This window comes from Crotalus tigris, unplaced genomic scaffold (genome assembly GCF_016545835.1).
Source record: "Crotalus tigris isolate CLP2741 ecotype Arizona unplaced genomic scaffold, ASM1654583v1 scf7180000017883.2314494, whole genome shotgun sequence".
Classification (NCBI taxonomy): Eukaryota; Metazoa; Chordata; class Lepidosauria; order Squamata; family Viperidae; genus Crotalus; species Crotalus tigris.
This window is the reverse complement of record NW_024096700.1, coordinates 1,846,312-1,865,854: the sequence shown is the minus strand read 5'-3', so window position 1 is coordinate 1,865,854 and position 19,543 is coordinate 1,846,312. Positions and strand designations below refer to the sequence as shown.

The 19,543-nt window shown below is 41.3% G+C and overlaps 1 protein-coding gene across 1 annotated transcript in view; it reads right to left on the bottom strand.

The window, feature by feature from the left end:
* The window catches only part of LOC120308223 (potassium voltage-gated channel subfamily D member 2-like), a 37,015-nt gene that overhangs the window by 6,873 nt on the left and 10,599 nt on the right, over positions 1–19,543 (bottom strand). The window contains exon 2 of the mRNA XM_039343968.1: positions 5,891–5,986. Coding sequence (XP_039199902.1) covers positions 5,891–5,986 — 96 coding nt within the window. The remainder of the gene's footprint in view (positions 1–5,890; positions 5,987–19,543) is intronic.

Genomic DNA, 19,543 nt, shown 5'->3' with positions numbered 1-19,543 from the left:
TATTGTGCCCTGGTGTCTTCCAAGGACTGTGCCCCGATGCCTGGCCTGCTTGCTTGCCCACCGGGCTCGTCAGGCCAGGGCTTCTGTTGCTTTGTGACCTGGTTGACCTACCTAGCTGTAGACCCTCAGGCCCCTTGAAGTGATAGCCGCTGCTGGGCGTCTCTGTAGAACCTCCTAGGTCAGTCCAAGACCTGTCAGGAGGCTGTCCATTCCCTGAACCCCATTCTGTGCTCGGGCTCGTGTGGGTTTCTGTACTTTCCCAAAACTCAGGTGTTCCCTGATTTGTGCTAGGGTTGTTGTAGTCGGGACTTGGTTCCTCGACTAGCTCTGTGTATGTTTGACCCCCTGTAGGATTTGGGGTAAGGTCAGGCCAACTTTGGGGATTGTGTGCCAGCTCTCTTGCGGGGAATGATTTGTTGGGATGCCCCCGGGTATCCTCCGTGACTGGAGTGCTGTGTGACGTGTGTGGAACGTGAGTATGCCCCCGGGGTGACTCCCTGGCTGGAGTAGGCGTGGATGCCTGGTAGTTAGGTAAGCTCATGGAATTCTTGTTCGGAGCTCTCGCGGAACCCTGGGATGGGCCGTTTGTGGCTCCCTCAGTGGAGATGGGCAGCAGCTCGTGCCCTTCCCTTTGCTCCAAAGGGTCCCCCTCCCCCCCTGGAAAAGACCCAGGAGTCTCAGCAGAAAAGTCTCGCCTAGAGCGAAGTTGGTCGATGTGCCGACGTAGGACACGACCGTTGTCCAGGGCAACCTCGTAGGAGAGAGGACCTGTGATCCTGGACACAGAAGCGGGGACCCATGTATGACCAGGCCCGTAATTGCGAGCCCAAACCGGGGCACCCACAAGTAGTCGTCTAGGTGCCCTAGGATGTGAGGTAGATGAAGGCAGTCTGTCCGGATGCAACCGGTCAAGTCTAGTAGTAAGTTGGCGCCCCCAACGAAGTTCAGCTGGACTTCTCCCTGTAGAAGTGGACGGTGTGGTGCGATAAGAAAGGAGAAAGTCAGCCAACCTGTGATGCCAGTCCCCGTAGGTGAGTCTCTTCAAGGCGTCCTTTGCGATGCGCACCATGCGTTCAGCCATACCGTTGGTGGACGGGTGAAAAGGCGCAGACGTGGCATGACGAATCAGGTTTGCCTGTAAGAAAGCTTGGAATTCGGAGGAGGTGAATTGAGGGCCGTTGTCGGACACAATGACATCTGGCAGCCCGTGTGCAGCAAAAATCCCCCTCAGTACCTGAATAGTCTTTGCAGTGGTGGTGGATGAGACAGGCACAACCTCAAGCCATTTTGAATGGCTGTCAACAAGGACCAAGAAGAACTGGCCCTGAAAGGGCCCAGCGTAGTCAATGTGCACCCTAGACCATGGGGACTGTGTTTCCTCCCATCTATGCACAGGAGCTTGGGGCATCTCTGGGCGAGATCGTTGGCAGAGGTGGCATGCGTGCACCTTAGCCTCAATATCTTTATCTAAAGCAGGCCACCACAAGTGGCTTCGTGCAAGAGCCTTCATACGGACAATGCCAGGATGACCCTCGTGGAGGGATTCTAAGACCCTAGTCCTCATTGAGGTGGGAATGACAACTCTGTTTCCCCAAAGCAGACAACCCTGAGAAAGGGACAGTTCGTTCTTTTGGACCAGAAACTCTGAAACTCAGGACTAGGGCAGTGCTCAGGCCACCCGGACAGGACCCAGGAGCGGACACGTGAAAGTGTGTGATCTGTACCGTTTCAGCGGTAACATCCCTGGCACTAAGAGGGAGCTCGGGCAAGGCTTGGATTGATAGAATGTTGACAGCTGGCGCGGGGTCAGCTTCTACTACTGGCAGAGGCAACCTACTGAGGCCATCAGCATGGCCCATTTCTTTCCCAGGCTTGTGGAGTAATGAAAAATCATATGCAGACAAGAAAATAGACCACCTAAGCATTCTAGGGGAAATGATGTGGGGAGTCTGCTTACGTGTGGTAAACAGTCCCAGCAGAGGCTTATGGTCAGTGAAGACCGTGAAATGCCTGCCATATAGAAAATCGTGGAATTTTTTAATTCCAGCAACAACAGCCAGAGCCTCCCTGTCTATCTGAGCGTAGTTGCGCTCGGCAGAAGACAGTGTTCTGGAGTAGTATGCAATAGGAACCTGAGTTCCATCAGACCTGAGGTGACTCAGGACAGCTCCAACCCCGTAGGGGGATGCATCACAAGCGATGCACACAGGAAGAGACTCGTTGAAATGTGCAAGAACACTGTTAGAAGTGAGCAAGGCCTTGACTTCTTTAAAGCAAGCCTCATGTGCTTGTGACCACAGCCACACAGCTTGTTTGTCTAGTAGCCTGTGAAGAGGCTCAGCTACACTAGCTTTATGTGGAAGAAAAGAATTGTAGAAATTCAGGAGGCCTAGGAAGGCCTGAAGTTCGGCCTTAGACTTTGGCCTGGGTGCTTGTAAAATAGCAGTTAGTTTGGATTCAGCAGGATGAATCCCAGCAGCATCAATTTTGAATCCCAGAAATTCAGTAGAAGGCACCCCGATCTTGCATTTGTCTTTTCTGAGCTTGAGGCCTGATTCCCTGAATCTTAACAGGACAGCCCTAAGTCTTTCAGCTAGAATGTGTGTGGAGTCTCCTGCAATCAAGACATCGTCAAAGTAGGGGCAGACCCCTGGTATACCTCGTAGTGTGTTTTCCATTACGCTTTGGAAAATCCCAGGAGCGACATTTACTCCAAACTGTAGCCTTTTTACTTTAAAGGCTCCCCTGTGGGTCACAATGGTCTGAGCTATGGCAGCATCATCATCAACAGGCAGCTGTTGATATGCTTGAGCTAGGTCAAGCTTTGCAAAAACACGCCCCCCCTTGAGAGAGGCCAGGATGTGACTGACCACAGGAACAGGATAGGCATGTTGCTGCAATGCCTTATTGAGTGTGCATTTGTAATCAGCACAAATGCGAATGTCCCCATTTGCCTTTAGAGGCGTGACAATGGGGGTCTCCCACGGGCTGGAATCAACAGGTTCTAGGATTCCCTGTTGGATTAGTTTGTCTAGTTCAGTGTCAATCTTACTTTTTAAAGCAAAAGGGACCCTTCTTGCTTTAATCCTAATGGGAGTGACAGTGGGGTCTAGCTTTAAGGACACAGGTGGTCCTTTGAATGTGCCCAGCTGGGGGCTGAAAACATCTGCAAATTCTTTGCAGACTTCCTGTAGGTCGAGTGTTTGTAAGCTGTTGAGTCCTGTGACGTGTATCCCCAGGGCCTCAAACCAATCGAGTCCTATGAGACTCGTTCGTTCACCCCCTACTACTAAGTAAGTCTAGTGGACCTTCAAAGCTCTTGTATTGCACGTTAAGGGTGGCCTCCCCCTTAACACATACTCTTGAGTTCTGAAAATCTGTTAATACAATATCAGAAGGCCTTAACTTGGCCTTAGACCCACTACTGGAACAAATCTTCCTAAATGTATGCAATGAAATGATGGACAGGGCAGACCCTGTGTCTAGTTCCATAGATAATGGAACCCCTTGTAGCTTCACGTTGAGTGACAGCTTTTTCTTCATGGGCTTGTGTGTGCCTGTTCTACAGATGCTTCTTCGCGAAGCGCAAAACCCTACCCTATTCTGGCTGGGGAATCTGGTACCTTTCAGGCGTTCTTCTTGGGGTTGTGCCTTTCGTCGGCTCAGACACACAGCTGCAATATGCCCTTGTTTGCCGCATGCCCGGCAGGTAGCGGAGCGGAACTTGCAGTCGGTTCTCCTGTGGCGACCTCCACAGCCGATGCACTTGAGCAGAGCCGAAGAGCTTCCCTTCTGGTTCTCTTCCTTCGCGGGGTGTAGACGGTCGACTTCCTCGTCCGGATCCTCCTCGGAGTTTCGTCGGACGTCTTCCTGGTGCACGGACGCACCCTCTGCACTGTTTCTGATCGGCCGCATGTTTTTGATGGCGCCGCCTGCTGCTTCTTCTGCGGTGACTTCCCTTAAGGCGTCTTGGAAGGATAATTCTTCCTTGGCAAAAAGTCTCTGTTGTAGCTCTCGATGCCTTAGCCCGCACACGAATCGGTCCCTCAGTCGTTCCTCGAGGTCCTTGAACTCGCAGGGCTTGGCGGCCTTCCGTAGCGCGGCGATGTATTCCTTGGCTGTTTCACCGGACCGTTGATCCCTCTGCTCGAAGGTGTGGCGCCATGAGATAACGGACACCTTGGGGTGGAAGTGCTCTTTCAGCAGCTTCTTCAGGTCTGCGTAGCTTACAGACTCTACTGGAACAGGTGCTACAAGATTTTCTGCGATTTCGAAGGCGTCTTGGCCGCAAACGCAAAGCAGGGTGGCGGCCTTCAAGCTATCTTCCCTCACTTGGTTTGCCTTGAAGTAGTTCTCCATTCTGGATACGTAGGACTCCCACCGCTCTGGATGTGAGACGTCGAATTCCGAAAGCCTTCCGATTTTCGCCATCTTCGGATCTTCAGGAGACGGGTCTATCAGCCAGCCTACCCCCGAATGCGCACCGGATTGGCGGGTAGCTGCCGAGTCGACGCCGTTCCTCTTCCGCCGTTCAGGACTCCTCGGGTAAGCTTACACTTCTTCCTTTCCAGGTAGTGCAAGGCATCCCATCCTCGTCGCCAGTGTTGCGTCCTTGGCGGGAAAACAGACACGAGAAGCAGCTGGAGTTCTCAGTTTCTTTTATTCAGCGTTCAGCTTACAGGAAGATGGCTTCAGCCTCGCCCAAACGCCTCGCAGCCTCTTATATAGGCAACTCCCGGGTAAATGGGTTACTTTTCCCGCGCCAGCACCCGCGCATGCGCACGGCGCTGGCGACAGCCTGTCTGGTCCCGGGCAGCTTTGCACCTGCCCGGGACTGCCTGCAAACGCCCGAGCCGTTTGCAAGGCTCGGGACATAACAGTTTAGTTAACTAGTCTTCATACTTTTGGATTTCTACCATACTATGCTTACTATGGGAAGTCCTCAATTACAATCACAACTGTTCCTAAGCAAGGCAATTGTTAAGTGAGTCACAACCAATTTTATAACATTTTTGCCACAGTTATTAAGTGAATCACTGCAAATGTTAAGTGAATCATGAAGTTGTTAAGTGAACCTGATTAACTTTGCTTGTCAGAAGCTGGCTGGATAGGTCACAATTGGCAATTGCATGACTCCAGGATGCTGCAACCATCATAAATATCTCCCAGTTGCCAAGTGCACAAATTTTGATCATGTGACCAAATGGATGCTATGATGGTCATAAAGACAAAGGCCAGTCATAAGTCACTTTTTTCAATGCTGTTTTAACTTTGAACAGTCGCTAAATGAATGATTGTAAGTCAAGGACTACCCGTGCTCTTTATTAATTCCTGCTCCATTGGTATACTGGAAAAAACCCCTGCCATTCACCCCTGAAATAAAGGCCTGGAGATCCATGTGGGGATCAAGAGGGAAAGGGAGTTTGACCTGAACATTCCTCCAGTATAAGAGAGCTTAGAAATCACTTAGGCATAATTTGAAATCTCTTTGAAATTAAAACCAAAAGTGATTTATGATTGAGGCCAGAATGGTATGTGAATTTTGTGTGCATATGTGTGTGTATCTTTGTAGAGACATATATGTGTGGCAAGGGAAATAGCCCTAGGAGGACAATTTCAGACTTATGGGAATTACATGACAAACCCACATTCTCCATCATACATTAATTTGACTTTGCAGGTCCCAGAAACGAGACTGGTCCATCTTGCCTGAACTGGGCTTGCAAAGCTTTTGCTAGTTATAAGCAATTACTCCTTCTTCTGCCTGAGGGTGACTGTCATGGTATATTGGAAAGCAGCCTGACATTTTCCGATATGAAACAGACAGAGGATCACTGGGCTATTATTAAATAAATTATGTTTCTGGATATAGAACACAGATGCTCATTACCTGCAGCTGGTTACTGAGGAAGCCATTTCTTTTGCTCTGCATATAAGCATTTGCACTCCCACTCTTTGCTGCACGGATCCTTGCAAGCCGGGCTTTCTGGGGCGGGGGGGGTGGGGGGAAGAGGAGGAAAGAGAAAAAAGTGTCACTTGCTTTTATAGCTCTCATATTGTTTTCAAAGAAAGGTAATACAGCTGATTGAAAATATTTCTCCTGAATACCCAAGCTCTCGAATCACCAAAGGGTCTCTTTCAACTGGCTCTCCAGGTGCAGTGTTTCACATTTTCAATGCAAATGATCAGGAAGCATTCATTTCTCAGCAGGCATCAGCCCATAAGAACAATGCATGGGCTTTGAGTCCATTTACACCTTTTTACATTAGACAGATTGTTTCCCCATTTCTACGTCAAGGTGATTGTGTCACCCCTGGTACCTGGAGGTGAGGAACCCTCCTTTCATATAATTTTACTTGCACCATTTCTGAGACCGCACTAAAAAAAAAAAAAAGCTCCTTCAGAAAAATGGACAAGACCAGAAGGACTTGGAGCTGTTCAACTGCAGAGAAGTGTCATATGTGGTGATTCAGAAAAGTCTGATTTGTACAACCCAGTGAGAACCAAATCTATGGCTCTCTGTTTATCCAACTGCTGGGAGTGAAAATTTTGAAAGCAGTATGTACCACAGAATAGTTTAAGTTACTTTTTTGGATATACTCCAGGGTACTAAATAATTTGAATAAAGACTTCTCTAATTGTCTCATTTGATTTGCCACTATCAAGGAAGTCCAGTAATTTCCATCTTGAAGCAGAAACAACAATTATAATTAATACATGGAAAATATGCTGTCTTCTCATTAGGCCAGAGAACACCATGAAGAAGTAAAAAGCCTGTGGACTGAGAAATGGCAATCTAAGGAGGTCATGCTAAATTAAATTCCCAAGTTCTCTTTTTTTACTTTATTTTCTTAAAAAAAAAAAAAAAAACACTCTAATGCCACAACTGAATAAGTGGCTTTTCATGTTGTCTTAGGTACTGAAACCTTATGAAAAAAAATTCTTCTGGAGCAAATAATGGTACAACTCTAATTAATCTATTGCATGTCCAGTTTGGACTGTCTTGTAGCCAGAAAGATGAGGGATATTTGTATATTATATTTCAGTTTACACCATAATTATAATAAAAGCATTTAAAAGCAATCATAAGATTGGGAAGGCATATTCTCAAACAAAAAGGGCACTCTAGAATTGCCTTCTTTGCTTGACAAGGAAATTCTATCTTAATACATCAATAATGTATTTAATACATCAATAATACATTTAAATAATATACTTTTTCATTCCTAAGATACAGTGAAAATTTTCTTATAGAGTGTACTGGATGCTTCAGAAAATGCTTAGTTAATTTCAGTTATGAGTATAAAGTGCTGCAGAAAACAGTGATATAAAATCTTTGGGCTTCTTCCTGGATTTAGTCTTATAATGATTCTCTACACATATATTCATCTTTGGCTAGTTCATTGATACTGCATTCTGAATTTGTCTACCAAGAGAGAAGCAGTCTAGAACTAAGGAGAAACTTCCTGACAGAACAATTAACCAGTGGAACAACCTGCCTCCAGAAGCAGTGAATGCTCCAACAACTGGAAGTTTTTAAGAAGAAACTGGACAGCCATTTGTCCGAAATGGTATAAGGTTTCCTGCCTGAGCAGGGGGTTGGACTAGATGACCTCCAAGGTCCCTTCCAACTTTATCATCATCATCATTAGTATTAGTATTAGTATTATTAGGTATAGTGGTAACCTAGAATGGGCTTACAGTAGTGAAGGTGAACCTCTTGGGTTCAGCCTGTCAATAACTAGGAAAATGCCTAACTTGACTTTGCAGATGGTGTTCTCTCTTTCTGTTGATAGGCCACTGCAGCCTACCCGTGGCTGCTCTGGGTTGCATGAGGCTTTCGTTCTGAAAGCAGCATTCTCCAATGCTCTTCTGCAGCTTCAACTGTGCGAAAGTACACCCTTTTCTCATGTGATTTTTGCAGGCAAGAGCACAGCCATCTCACCAATTTCCGGGGGGGTCAGGAGGCCACACAACAGCATATTTCATTCTGGTACAGCATCCACAGTTTCTGAATAGTGTTTGAGAATGTGCTTTCAATAATAGTTATTGTCATGTGTTGGTGAACATGAGTGTATCATCTGAAATACTGTGGTACGTCACTAGAGTTTTGTAAAAGCCCATATTAAATAAGAAATGACTTTTAGTAATCCTCCAATTCTTTTTAAACACAGATTTCTATTACAATTCTATTTAGGAAAACAAAATTACAATTTTCTTTTCCTAAATTTCTTACACCCATAGAGCAAAAAATCTGAATTGCAGGGGGATTAACCTGAGCACAACAAAGCCCCCACCCAAACAGAACACTCCCCCAACCAATCAGAGCACAGCCAACCCCCCATCCAATCAGAGCACAGCCAAACTCCTAACCAATCAGAACACACCTCCATCCAATCAGAACACAGACAAGCTCTCATCCAATCAGTTCATACCCCCACTGGCAGTTAAAAGAAAGAAATAGCTACGATCACACATTGCTCCTAGAAGCACGAAGCCAAAAACACCAGCCTGAAGATGACGAATGAGACTTCGTCGAAACGTCGCCAAGACACTTCCAATTTGAGGCGGGAGAAACCCCGAATAACCAAAGACATACATACATACATACATACATACATACATACATACATACATATATATATTCTGAGGTTTTCGCGGGTGTTTGTATGTAGGTCTTTGGTTATTCGGGTTTTCTCCCACGTAAAATTGGAAGTGTCTTGGTGAAGTTTCGATGAAGTCTCATTCGTCATCTTCAGGCTGGTGCTTTTGGCTTCGTGCTCCTAGGAGCCCAGCTCCTAGCCCGCGTCATTGGTCCTAACTGGTTAATCTATGTTCTGGTCATTTCTATGACGTCTGCATCTAGCCCTCCTCTCTTTTGAACACTCTATTTTTTTTATTAAAAAAGTTTTTATTTTCCATTTATTCATACAAAATACAATTAAATTCCTAACCATTGGTACTGCCTGCCCATTCCCCCCCAGGCTGCGTCCACCCTCTCTAATCCTTCCCCACTTCCCTCCTCTTTCTCTCCTCCCCTCCTACTCTCTCCCCTCCCCTTCTCCTCTAACCCTCCTACTTCCTCCCTACTCCTTCCTCCCCTCTCAGCCCTCTCACACACATAAACGCAGCATAGGGGAAATGCCCAAGCGTTTACCAGGGCAGAATACAGGGTTATTATTAAGAAAGTTAACAATAATGAAAAAGAAAAAGAAAATAAAATAAAAGAGAAAAAAAAACATCATACTTAACCTTTAACTCCCCTTAAATTAAGTCATATAAACAAATCTCTACAACAGTTACTATAAAATTTACTCATAAAATAAATGAAACTTTATAGTCCCATATTTTTTCTGAATATAATCTATCCATCTTCTCCATACAATAATATATCTTTCTTGTGTATGATCCTTCAAATAAGCAGAAATTTTTGCCATTTCTGCAAAGTTAGAAACTTTAAATATCCATTCTTCTAAAGTAGGCAACAAGTCCTTCTTCCAATAGGAGCCTACTAATAACCTTGCTGCAGTTAATAAATTCAACATTAAAGTAGTTTCTTTGTCATTTAAATCCACAAAAATACCCAATAAGAATAACTGAGGGGTGAACTTTATCTTCCTTTTAAAAATCTTTTGAATGTTCCCCCAAATCATAATCCCAAAAGCCTTTACCTTTTTACAATTCCACCAAACATGAAAATATATCGCATCCGTATTACCACATCTCCAACATTTGGGTTGTAAATTTGGATACATACAAGATAATTTTTTAGGATCTAAATGCCATCTGTAAAACATTTTATAAAAATTTTTCCCTCAAGTTTTGAGCTTGTGTAAATCTAACATTTCTAATCCAAATTGTCTCCCATAAGTCCAATGGGATCGGATCCTGGATATTCTGAGCCCATTTAATCATATAGTCTTTAACCAATTCTGTTTCAGAGTCTAATTCTATTAAAGCATTGTAAATTCTTTTTATAAGGGCCTGACTCTGGTCTTTAATCTGAATAACCAGATTTCCATCTTCTAGTGTTATTCCTTCTTTTTTATCTACAATCCACCTGTCCACTATTTGTAAATATTGAAACCATGACTGTAGAATATTTTCTTGCCTTAATACATCTAGAGATTTTAAATGCCAATCCGAACCTGACCAAGTTAATAATTCTTTATACGAAATTTTATCAAAATTCATCCCCTTAGAAATCCCCTCAATTGCATGTCTAGGAATCCCCCAGATAGGTATTTTATAGTTTAACCTATAATAATACTTTTTCCAAACTCGAAGTAAGGCACTCCTCAAAATATGTGATTTGAAAGCCCGGTCCACTTTCTTATTAAAAATTAAATATGCATGCCAACCATACATTAAATCCCACCCTTCAAGAACAAGAATATCCTTATTTGTTAAATTAAGCCAATCACTTATCCAAGTTAAGGCGGCTGCATCATAATATAATTTCAAGTTAGATGCTTTAAGTCCTCCTCTTTCTCGGGCATCTTGCAAAATCTTAAACTTAACCCTTGGTTTTTTCCCAGCCAAATGAATTTATTGATACCCTTCTGCCATTCCTCCAAATTTACATCTTTTTTTAAAATAGGTATCATCTGAAACAAGAAAAGAAACTTTGGTAGAACATTCATTTTTACAGCTGAAATTCTTCCCAGTCATTTAAATCCTTTTGCACTTTTGCCCATAATAATTCATAATTATTTTTATACAATTTTCCATTTGAGGCAGTTAAATAAACTCCCAGATATTTAACCTTTTTCACCATCTGAAAACCTGTGGCTTTAACTAAACTTTCCTTGTCATTGGCTAACATATTCTTAGATAATATCTTAGTCTTATGGTTATTGACTTTAAAACCGGAAACTTTTCCATACTGTATTATAAGTTCTAATAGACAATCAACCGCTCTAATCAGTTGTTCCAAAATCAAAACCAAATCATCCGCAAAAGCCCGTAATTTATACTCATTTTTTCTTATCTTTATGCCCTTGATTACCGTTGATTCTCGAATCTGGATCAACAAAATCTCCAATGTCAAAACAAATAACAATGGAGATAATGGCATCCTTGTCTTGTCCCTTTTTCAATATTAAAAGTCTCAGTCAATCCCCCATTAACAACAATTTGAGCAGATTGTTGCTGATATATAGCTTTAAGTGCATGTAAAAAATTATCCCCAAAATTCATTTTCTCTACCAGTGAGAATAAGAATTGCCAATCTAATTGATCAAAGGCTTTTTCAGCATCCAAAAATATAAAAGCCATAGGAATCTGATTGTTCTTATCCAAATACTCAATTAAGTTAATCATTTGTCTAACATTATATTTCATGTATCACCCTGTTATGAATCCTGATTGATCACTGTGAATCAAATCCTTCATAACCTGCATTAATCTATTTGCCAAAATTTTTGTAAAAATCTTGTAATCTACATTTAATAATGATATCGGCCTATAATTCTTAGGCTCTGTAAGATCGTGATCCTCCTTCGGAATCAATGATATAAACGCTCTTTTCCAAGAAGGAGGGACTTGTGCTCCCAGCAAGATACTATTAAAAAGCTCCTTTAATGGCTCCAACATTTCTTCATATAAATTTTTATAATACGTCGACGTCAATCCATCTGTTCCTGGAGACTTTCCCACCTTTAACTGCTTGATAGCTAAGCCAATTTCCTCCACAGTAATTAAACAACTCATCCCATTTTGCTGCTCCTCAGAAAGTTTAGGAAAATGTACTGATTGTAAATATTTATCTATATCCATTCCCTTTATATTATCACTTGAGTATAATTTTGTGTAAAAATCTAAAAAACTCTTTTTAATCAAATTTTGCTGAAAAACTTCAGTACCTTTATATTTTACTTTCTCTATAATCCTAGCCTTCTGTTTCTTTCGTAACTGATAAGCTAACCACCTCCCAGGCTTATTTGCATTACAAAAAGTATTATGTCTCATATAACGCAAATTGGTAGCCACCTGATCTGCCATCAACATATTAAATTGTTCCCTAAGCATCTTTATAGAAACCTTTAAGTTATTATCAGTTGGATTAAGAGCGAGCGCTTCTTCTTTTATTTTAATCTCATCTTCTATTTCTCTACGTCTTTGTATCCTTTTATCCCTAGAAACTTTATTTAAATGAATTAAAATTCCCCTCCTATACACCTTACTGGCGTCCCAGACCATGGGCATCGATGTACCCTTATTCATATTTAGAGTAAAAAACTCCTTTAAATACACTTTACATTTTTGTACAAACTCTCCCCGGGTAAACAAATTCTCATTCAGTCTCCAAGGTCTTCTGTTCCCATCTTCCAAGTATAGCTCCATCTACACAGGACTATGGTCTGAAAGGGTCCTGGGAAAGATTTTTACTTTTCTCACCCTAGAAAGAAAATCACTAGTAATCAAAAAAAAGGCAATCCTTGAAAATGACTGATGTCTACCTGAATAGAAGGTAAAATCTCTATCACTTGTGTTCCTTTCTCGCCAAATTTCAATAAGTTCCAACTCTTCTTTCAAATCAAAAAAAGTTTTGGTTAATTTAGTTTGAGTAAAATTTTTTGAAGAGCTCTTTTTATCTATAGTTATATCCAAAACTCCATTCCAGTCACCCATCAAAATTACGGATTTATAATCCAACTTGGATATCTTCCCATGCAAAAGCTTATAAAATTGCTTCTGTTGTTGATTAGGGGCATATAATCCAACAATAAGAACTTTCTTGCCTTGTAACAGTAGTTCCACAAAGACATATCTTCCTTCAAGATCAGCCTCAATTAATTTAGCCGATAAATTTTTCTTCACATAAATTACAACATCCCCTTTTTTCCCTGGAGCTGGAGCTATAAAATGTGATCCCAAATGAGAATTTGTCAAATATTTTGAGTCCTTTGAAGTTATATGAGTCTCTTGCAAACATATCAAGTCATTATTATGTTGTTTCAAATAGTAGAAGACCTTTCTCCGTTTCTGAGGTGAATTTAAGCCACTAACATTCCAGGTCAGGAACTTGGCCATCTACACCGGCCTGAAGCCTTTGAAGCATAGCCTGAAGATCAACTGTCGAAGATCTTTTAGGTCTTGCCCCTCCCACAGGCTCTGTAGTAACCATTCCTTCTACTTTATTGCCACTCTTCTGCTGCTGCTCTTTTTCTTTACGTTTATGGGCAGCTGGTGTCATCCTTTGATCTTTTATCTCAAGATTCTGTACAGGCAACATTGCTTGTTCCATGATCATCAATGAGGAAGCTCCTGCCATAACGGGCTTTTCAATTATCCTTGTTTGTGGAGGTGAAGACGGTCTTGCCTTTAGAATAGAGTGATAAAAATCTCTTGCCCTTAAAACTGTAGTTAATCTGTGACGTATTGCATCATAATTCACTACTATTCCTCTTGGAATCTCCCATCTGAACTGGATTTCACGACGTTTTAACTCATCAGACGTTGACTCTGAAGATTTTTTCTATCTCATTCCCAACTTCTTCTGGCCTCCATCCAAAATTAAAAGCGATATCTTTAACAATAAGCATCTTCAAATCTTCCTGGGAATTTTCTTTCAAACCCTGGATATGCAATGCGAACTCCATTTCTCTGTATTGTGAAATAGTTTGTTCATCCTGTGTAATGTCTATCTTATTCTCCACTTCCACCATTCTAAATTCCAATTTTGCTGCATTTTCAGTAATCTCTTCCATTTTATCATCAATCCTTTCAATATGCAGGGCAAGACCAGAAAATGCAAATAATATGTCTTCTCTGACCTGCTTGTTCTTTTTCTCCAATAATTCTTCTGTAAGGCCCTCTCTGCAATTATAAGATCTTTTACCTCCTCTTTAATATCCAGTCATTTTTAAAGCCTCTTGTAAGTCTTTGAGAGAGATTGCAGGAGGAGGAGAGGGTGGGGGTGATTTTGGTTTAGACTGAGAAACAGGCTGAGACATTGGGGAGGAGATGGAAGCTTTAGGGACAGAGACCAAACGTTTTGAAGCCATTCTGTTAAGTTCAAAGGAGCAAAATTCTTGCCTCTATAATATCACAGTTCTTTAAATAATAATAAAAAGAAAGAAAAAAGGGGAAAAAAGAGAAAGAGGAACAAAATTCTTGCCTCTATATTTAAAATATAAACTTTTAACTTTGTTGCAAAGTCAAACAAGAAAGACAGTCGCCATTTTGCCTTTCACTTTCCCTTTCTTCAAAAGGGAAAGTAAACAAAGAGAAGAAAGGGAGGAGAAGATGCTTGCTGGAGTTAAAGTTACAATCAATCTTAAATCCACTTTCTCCTGGTCTGCTCTGTCTGCATTTGAATACTCACAAGCCTCCAAAAAAAAAGCAGATGTGGGAGCGGCGCCTTGTTTCATCCCAGAACTTCGGGACAAAGACGTCCTGGAGTGCGGAGTTGGCTCAGGCTCCAAGGAAGCTCTACCCTCCGATCCCTGAAATTATGGGGATCCAGGGGAGCTCTTACCTCTACCTGAGCAGCTCTTCTCTTACCTTTCTCCCAGGGAAGAGATTCAAGCCGCAAGGCAGCTGATTGTAAAAGTCCTGCTGCTTTTACACAACCCAGGAACAGGCTGCTTTGTGAAAAGCAGCCATCGTAGCTGCTTAATCACACCGGAAGCCCACTTTTGAACACTCTTGTCTCAATATTAGTTCTTGGATTTATTAGAATCCTTTCACCCTCCTCCTCTATAGTGGTATTTACTTCCATACCATCTTTCTCTCTGCTGTGGGTTATGGGGGGGGCATTTGATTTCATACTATCGTATGTTCCATTAAAACTCCAAATATCTTCTCCTACTCTCAATTGCAAGTCGATGGTCTCTTCTTGCTCCCCCTCCCCCATCCTCCTCCCTATATGGTTGGTACTTGTCTGGGTGACATGCAGCTCCGCACTTCTCCCTTTGCTCCCCATCCTGATACTCTGTGTCAACTACCCCTTGCTGTCCTGTCTGTTGGTGGTGATTATCACCCCAATCCGAGGTGAATCCCCTGTATTCCATCAGGGAAACTGCCAGTTGCGGGCGCGAGTATATACAGTGTTTTTTTGTAAAAAAAAAAAAGGTGCCGGAACTCACACATGTTATACAACCCGCCTTGCCTACCCTACAAGGTTCTATCCAAAAAAGGTGCCGGAACTCCGTTCTGGGAGTTCTATGACAAAAAAAAATTATAATCTTGGTATACATGTTTTTGCAATTCCACTTTGCAAAGTTAAATTGCAAAAGGCAGACTCAACTTTGAATGAAAATCTGGGAAAATACTTTTTTGTTTCTTCCAAATTCTAGACTGCAAATTCCTTTAAACTGATTTTTTTTAAAAAACACAGAAACATAATAACCAAGGGTCATTTGTGTTGGAGCGTCTGTAAGAGTGAGGGACTGAATGATGTTTGGAGCCAAGATCTAAGGAGATATCAAGCTAAATCAATGGGTATATTCAGCCAAGTTATTAATGGAATTGCATCACCAGATCTAAGAATCATTCTGGGTTCTTTGCTGCTTGACCCCTGAATTCTGAGAGTCTACTGGAAAATATCCTTAGTGAGGCCCCTTAAGTGAGATATGTTTTAGGATATGGAGCTCCTCGATCCCCACTATACTAAGGACTGTGCTGCATGATACTCCAAAGAAATCTTAGTGAGATATAGTATTGCTATGTTCCTTCTTGTATCACTATATCGATTTCCTGACCTGATGTAAGTTATAGATAAAAATACAAATTACATTAATTTTAGATGAGAATTCACAAAGCAATGAATGCTGGCAAGTCTTTTGAATCCTCATTTCAGGTGCCTTGCGGGATGTGTTACCAAGACTACAAACTTTCAAGCAGTTTATAACTTCAGGAAAAAAAATAACAGAAGGGCAGAAAAAATAACTGGCAATGTTTATTCTGATACACTCTTCCTAAACAAAAGTTTGTGTTTCTGATGGGTTGGGAACGCAATTTTGAGGTTGGATGTTTATCCCCTTCCCTTGCTGGCACAGCAAGTGAACAAGAGTAATTTAGATGCCAAGGAAAATAACAAGAAGGTGAACAAAGAAGACAGCACAAAGTTTGAAGTAAAAAAAATGCTTCAGCTTCTAAAATCTGTAAATTGAACTGCAGGATTCAACACTGAAGATCACAAGCTCCATTAGAAAGGGTCATTTTCTTGGGATCAAAACAAGGGCAGCAACAGAATAGCATGTTCTAGTCTCCTAAAATGTGAAAAGTTGTTAACTTCTGCTAGTCATTCTTGTAGCAAAATCCTACAAAGGATGCAGCAATTCTAACTTTGTACTCCATTTCAGGTATCAAAAGCCATATGCTTTTGATATCTGAAGTCAAGTACAGAGGTATATTTCCAAGATTTCAATCTAGGATAGTTTAAGATGTAAAATGAAGAGTCTAACTGAAATATTTTTTCCAGATTCTCTTTAATGAATATCTTTATATGGCTTAATTGGTTCCTATGGTCAAAGTTTCTTTGTTAAGGGTGCCATTAGTTCTCTAATTCAGTGGATCCACAGAATATAATTTTAGGCAAGGAGGAGTGGGAGATACCCCTATACCTTTCTAAACTAAATATCAGAAAAGTGGCTACTGAACCTTGAAAATTAGCTTAATGAGCACATACTAAATTTACACTTAGGTGGACCAAATGCTAACACTGGAAACAATTGTGGCTTAGGACATGTTCTGTAGTCAAAGGTCTAAGCTTAATTTCCAGCAACTCCTGAAAGAGTTGGAAATTTTTCAGCCTGAAACCCAAAATATGACTACCTAGTCTCAAGTAAACCATAAAAGTACTTTTCTCTTGAACTTATTTGCTGTTGCTGCTGCTGCTGCTGATTGGCAGTACAGAGTAACTGCCAATTGCTATAATTAGTCAAGTGAGACATCTGCACTGAGTTTTAAATTATGTTCAGAGGATTTGGGGAGAGGCATCTGCTAGAAAAAAAAAACTTACAGAGATGAGAGGTAAAATCTGGCTGATAAAAGTGGCTTTTGTTAATAGTGTGAAAGGTACAATTTCTCTCAGCTGAGAGTACTACAAACATGCTCTCCATTGGGGTGCTCTTGAAGATCATCCAGAGGCTTCAGTTGGTCCAGAATGCTACCATAGGTGTTATGTGCGCAGTTTGCTATGTTCATGTAATACTTCTACTCTGCAAGTTGTACTGGCTTCCAATACATTTTTGGTGTGATTCAAAGTCAGCTTTAAAGTCCTGTATCACATAGGATCAAATTACTTGTGGAACTGTCTTTTCTCAAGAATACCTACCTGCCTCACTTGCTCCCACAGGGAGAGCACACTTCAGATTCCTTGGAATAATTTTCCCACTGCCTCCTCCCCCCCCCCCCCGATATATGACAGGCCCCAACTCTTGCCTTTAGGGAAGCTGTTAAGACCTGACCTTTTTCCCTAGGCATTTGGGGCCAACTGAATGGGGCCCATTTTGGTTGTTTTTGTTACGATGCTGGTCACCTTTTTAAATTAACTTTTATTTTCATCTTGATATATTGTGTCAGTTTTAATGTTATGTAGTATTTTTTGATTTATGGTTTGCTTTTTATTGCTGTATATCACCCAGAGTCATATCACTGAGTTGGGCAGCTTTATAAATCTGATAATAAATTAACAAACACTTTCAAAATCTGTTCTGTAGTGTTTCTAAACCTCAAAATCAGATTATGTATAAGTGACTGCAAGAAAAAGGAGAGGAAAAGAAAGTTCCACTGCAGTTACAGAAACTAATGTTTAACTCTACTAATCGTGTTTATATCAAATGAAGCAATAATTCAATTCTAATTAATTCCAGGCCACACTATGTCTAGTTTTGGGTGCTGCAATTCAAAAAGGGACAAAGTGGGAATAGATCCAGAGGAGAGTAACTAGTTTATTGAGAGATCTGGAATTTATGTCCTTTGAGAAAGAATTAAAAGTGTTGGTTTGCTAAGTTTGAAGAGTGGATGAGTAATAGCAGTTTTCAATTATCTTGAGGACTGTCAAACTGAAGATGGACGGGTCTTTCGGATGTCGCTCCAGAGTTCAGGACTAAAACCAGTGATGATAAATTGCAGAGAAATTGGCTAAACACAAATTAAACTTTCTAAGTTTTTCAGTTCTTAACCAGTTGAGACATGGAAGTCTATACAGTTCTGAAAACCTTAACTGATTCACTTATTTGAGCAAAGGTTGGATGATTATCACGAATGCAATAACTGCACCCTGCAACTACCTAGAGTTTAATGATCTCCAAGCCTATGAATCTATAAAAACTTTTCATACAACCCAATATAAGGTGTGGCAAGACATTTTGCATTGGAGGTATTACTTGCCTGTCCAGTAATGTATTCATTCTCTGTCTTTCAGTGTGAATACATACATACCCCACTGCATACTGCTATTGCAAAACATTCAAAAGTATCTCATATTTCATAATAAGCTCTGGATATAAACCATTGTGAACTGGAGACATTAATGGTAAGACAGGTCTTACCAGACAACATAACATGCTGGGAATTTTTGCCAAGTTTCTGGCAGCTGGACATTTTATTGAATTTCTATTTATTTATTGAATTCTTAGATTGCCTAACTGCAAAACAACTCTAGGAAACTCTGAGTAGTTTTGCAAATTAGAAATAAAGAATATTATATAAAAGCAATGATAATCAGGGGGACAATATAATTTCCAACCACATCAGTCTCCACTCAAAAGGAGCCTACCAAACACACCAATCCAAGGCCTGGGGAAAAAAGATACAGCCATTAAAAATTTGAGCAGGCTGTTCCAGTGCTGGCTGCTGGGATGGAGAAGACCTGCTTCTTGCAACCTGCTAGATTGCTAGATGGCATTATTTAATTGATTGATTGGGCCTGAAGCAACCCAACTTTGTCAGAATGCACAGGACAGTCTGCCACTACAGAATATAGACAGTCCCTCAAACAGCCCACATCATGGGTGTCAAACTCGCCACATCACATGATGTGTCGCGACGTATCACAACTCTTTTTGCATTGCCAACAATGGAGTGGGCGCGCCTTTGGTATGATGAAACCGGCCCATGGGCCGGCAATTTGAACCCCTGGCCCGGATCCTGTCATATAGAAGCTATGTCTTCTCCAAATCAGGTAATTTTGTCTCAATCTGTCCCCCCTGCCCAAACCAATTGGAATCAGTCAATCAGGACAAGAGAACCATAGTAATACTGTGTCACCTACTATCCCTCTCACTTCTGCTCCCCATAACTGGTCCAGAAGAATGCTGTGATTGATGGAATTGAAAACTGCTAATATATCTATAAGGGCAAAGATGGTTATACATTCTTAACGTAATTCCTCCATAGATTATCAACAAGTGTAACCTGTGCTGTCTTAGTACTTTCTTTGGAACTAACAGCTAGTCTTATTTCTTCCAGAGCATTTACAACCTTTTCATCAAACTTTTCTACAAAGGGAGAGCTAGAAACTGAAGGAAAATTATCCAGAACAGTTGGTTTAATGATCAATTTTAGATGAGGTTGCATTATTACTATTATT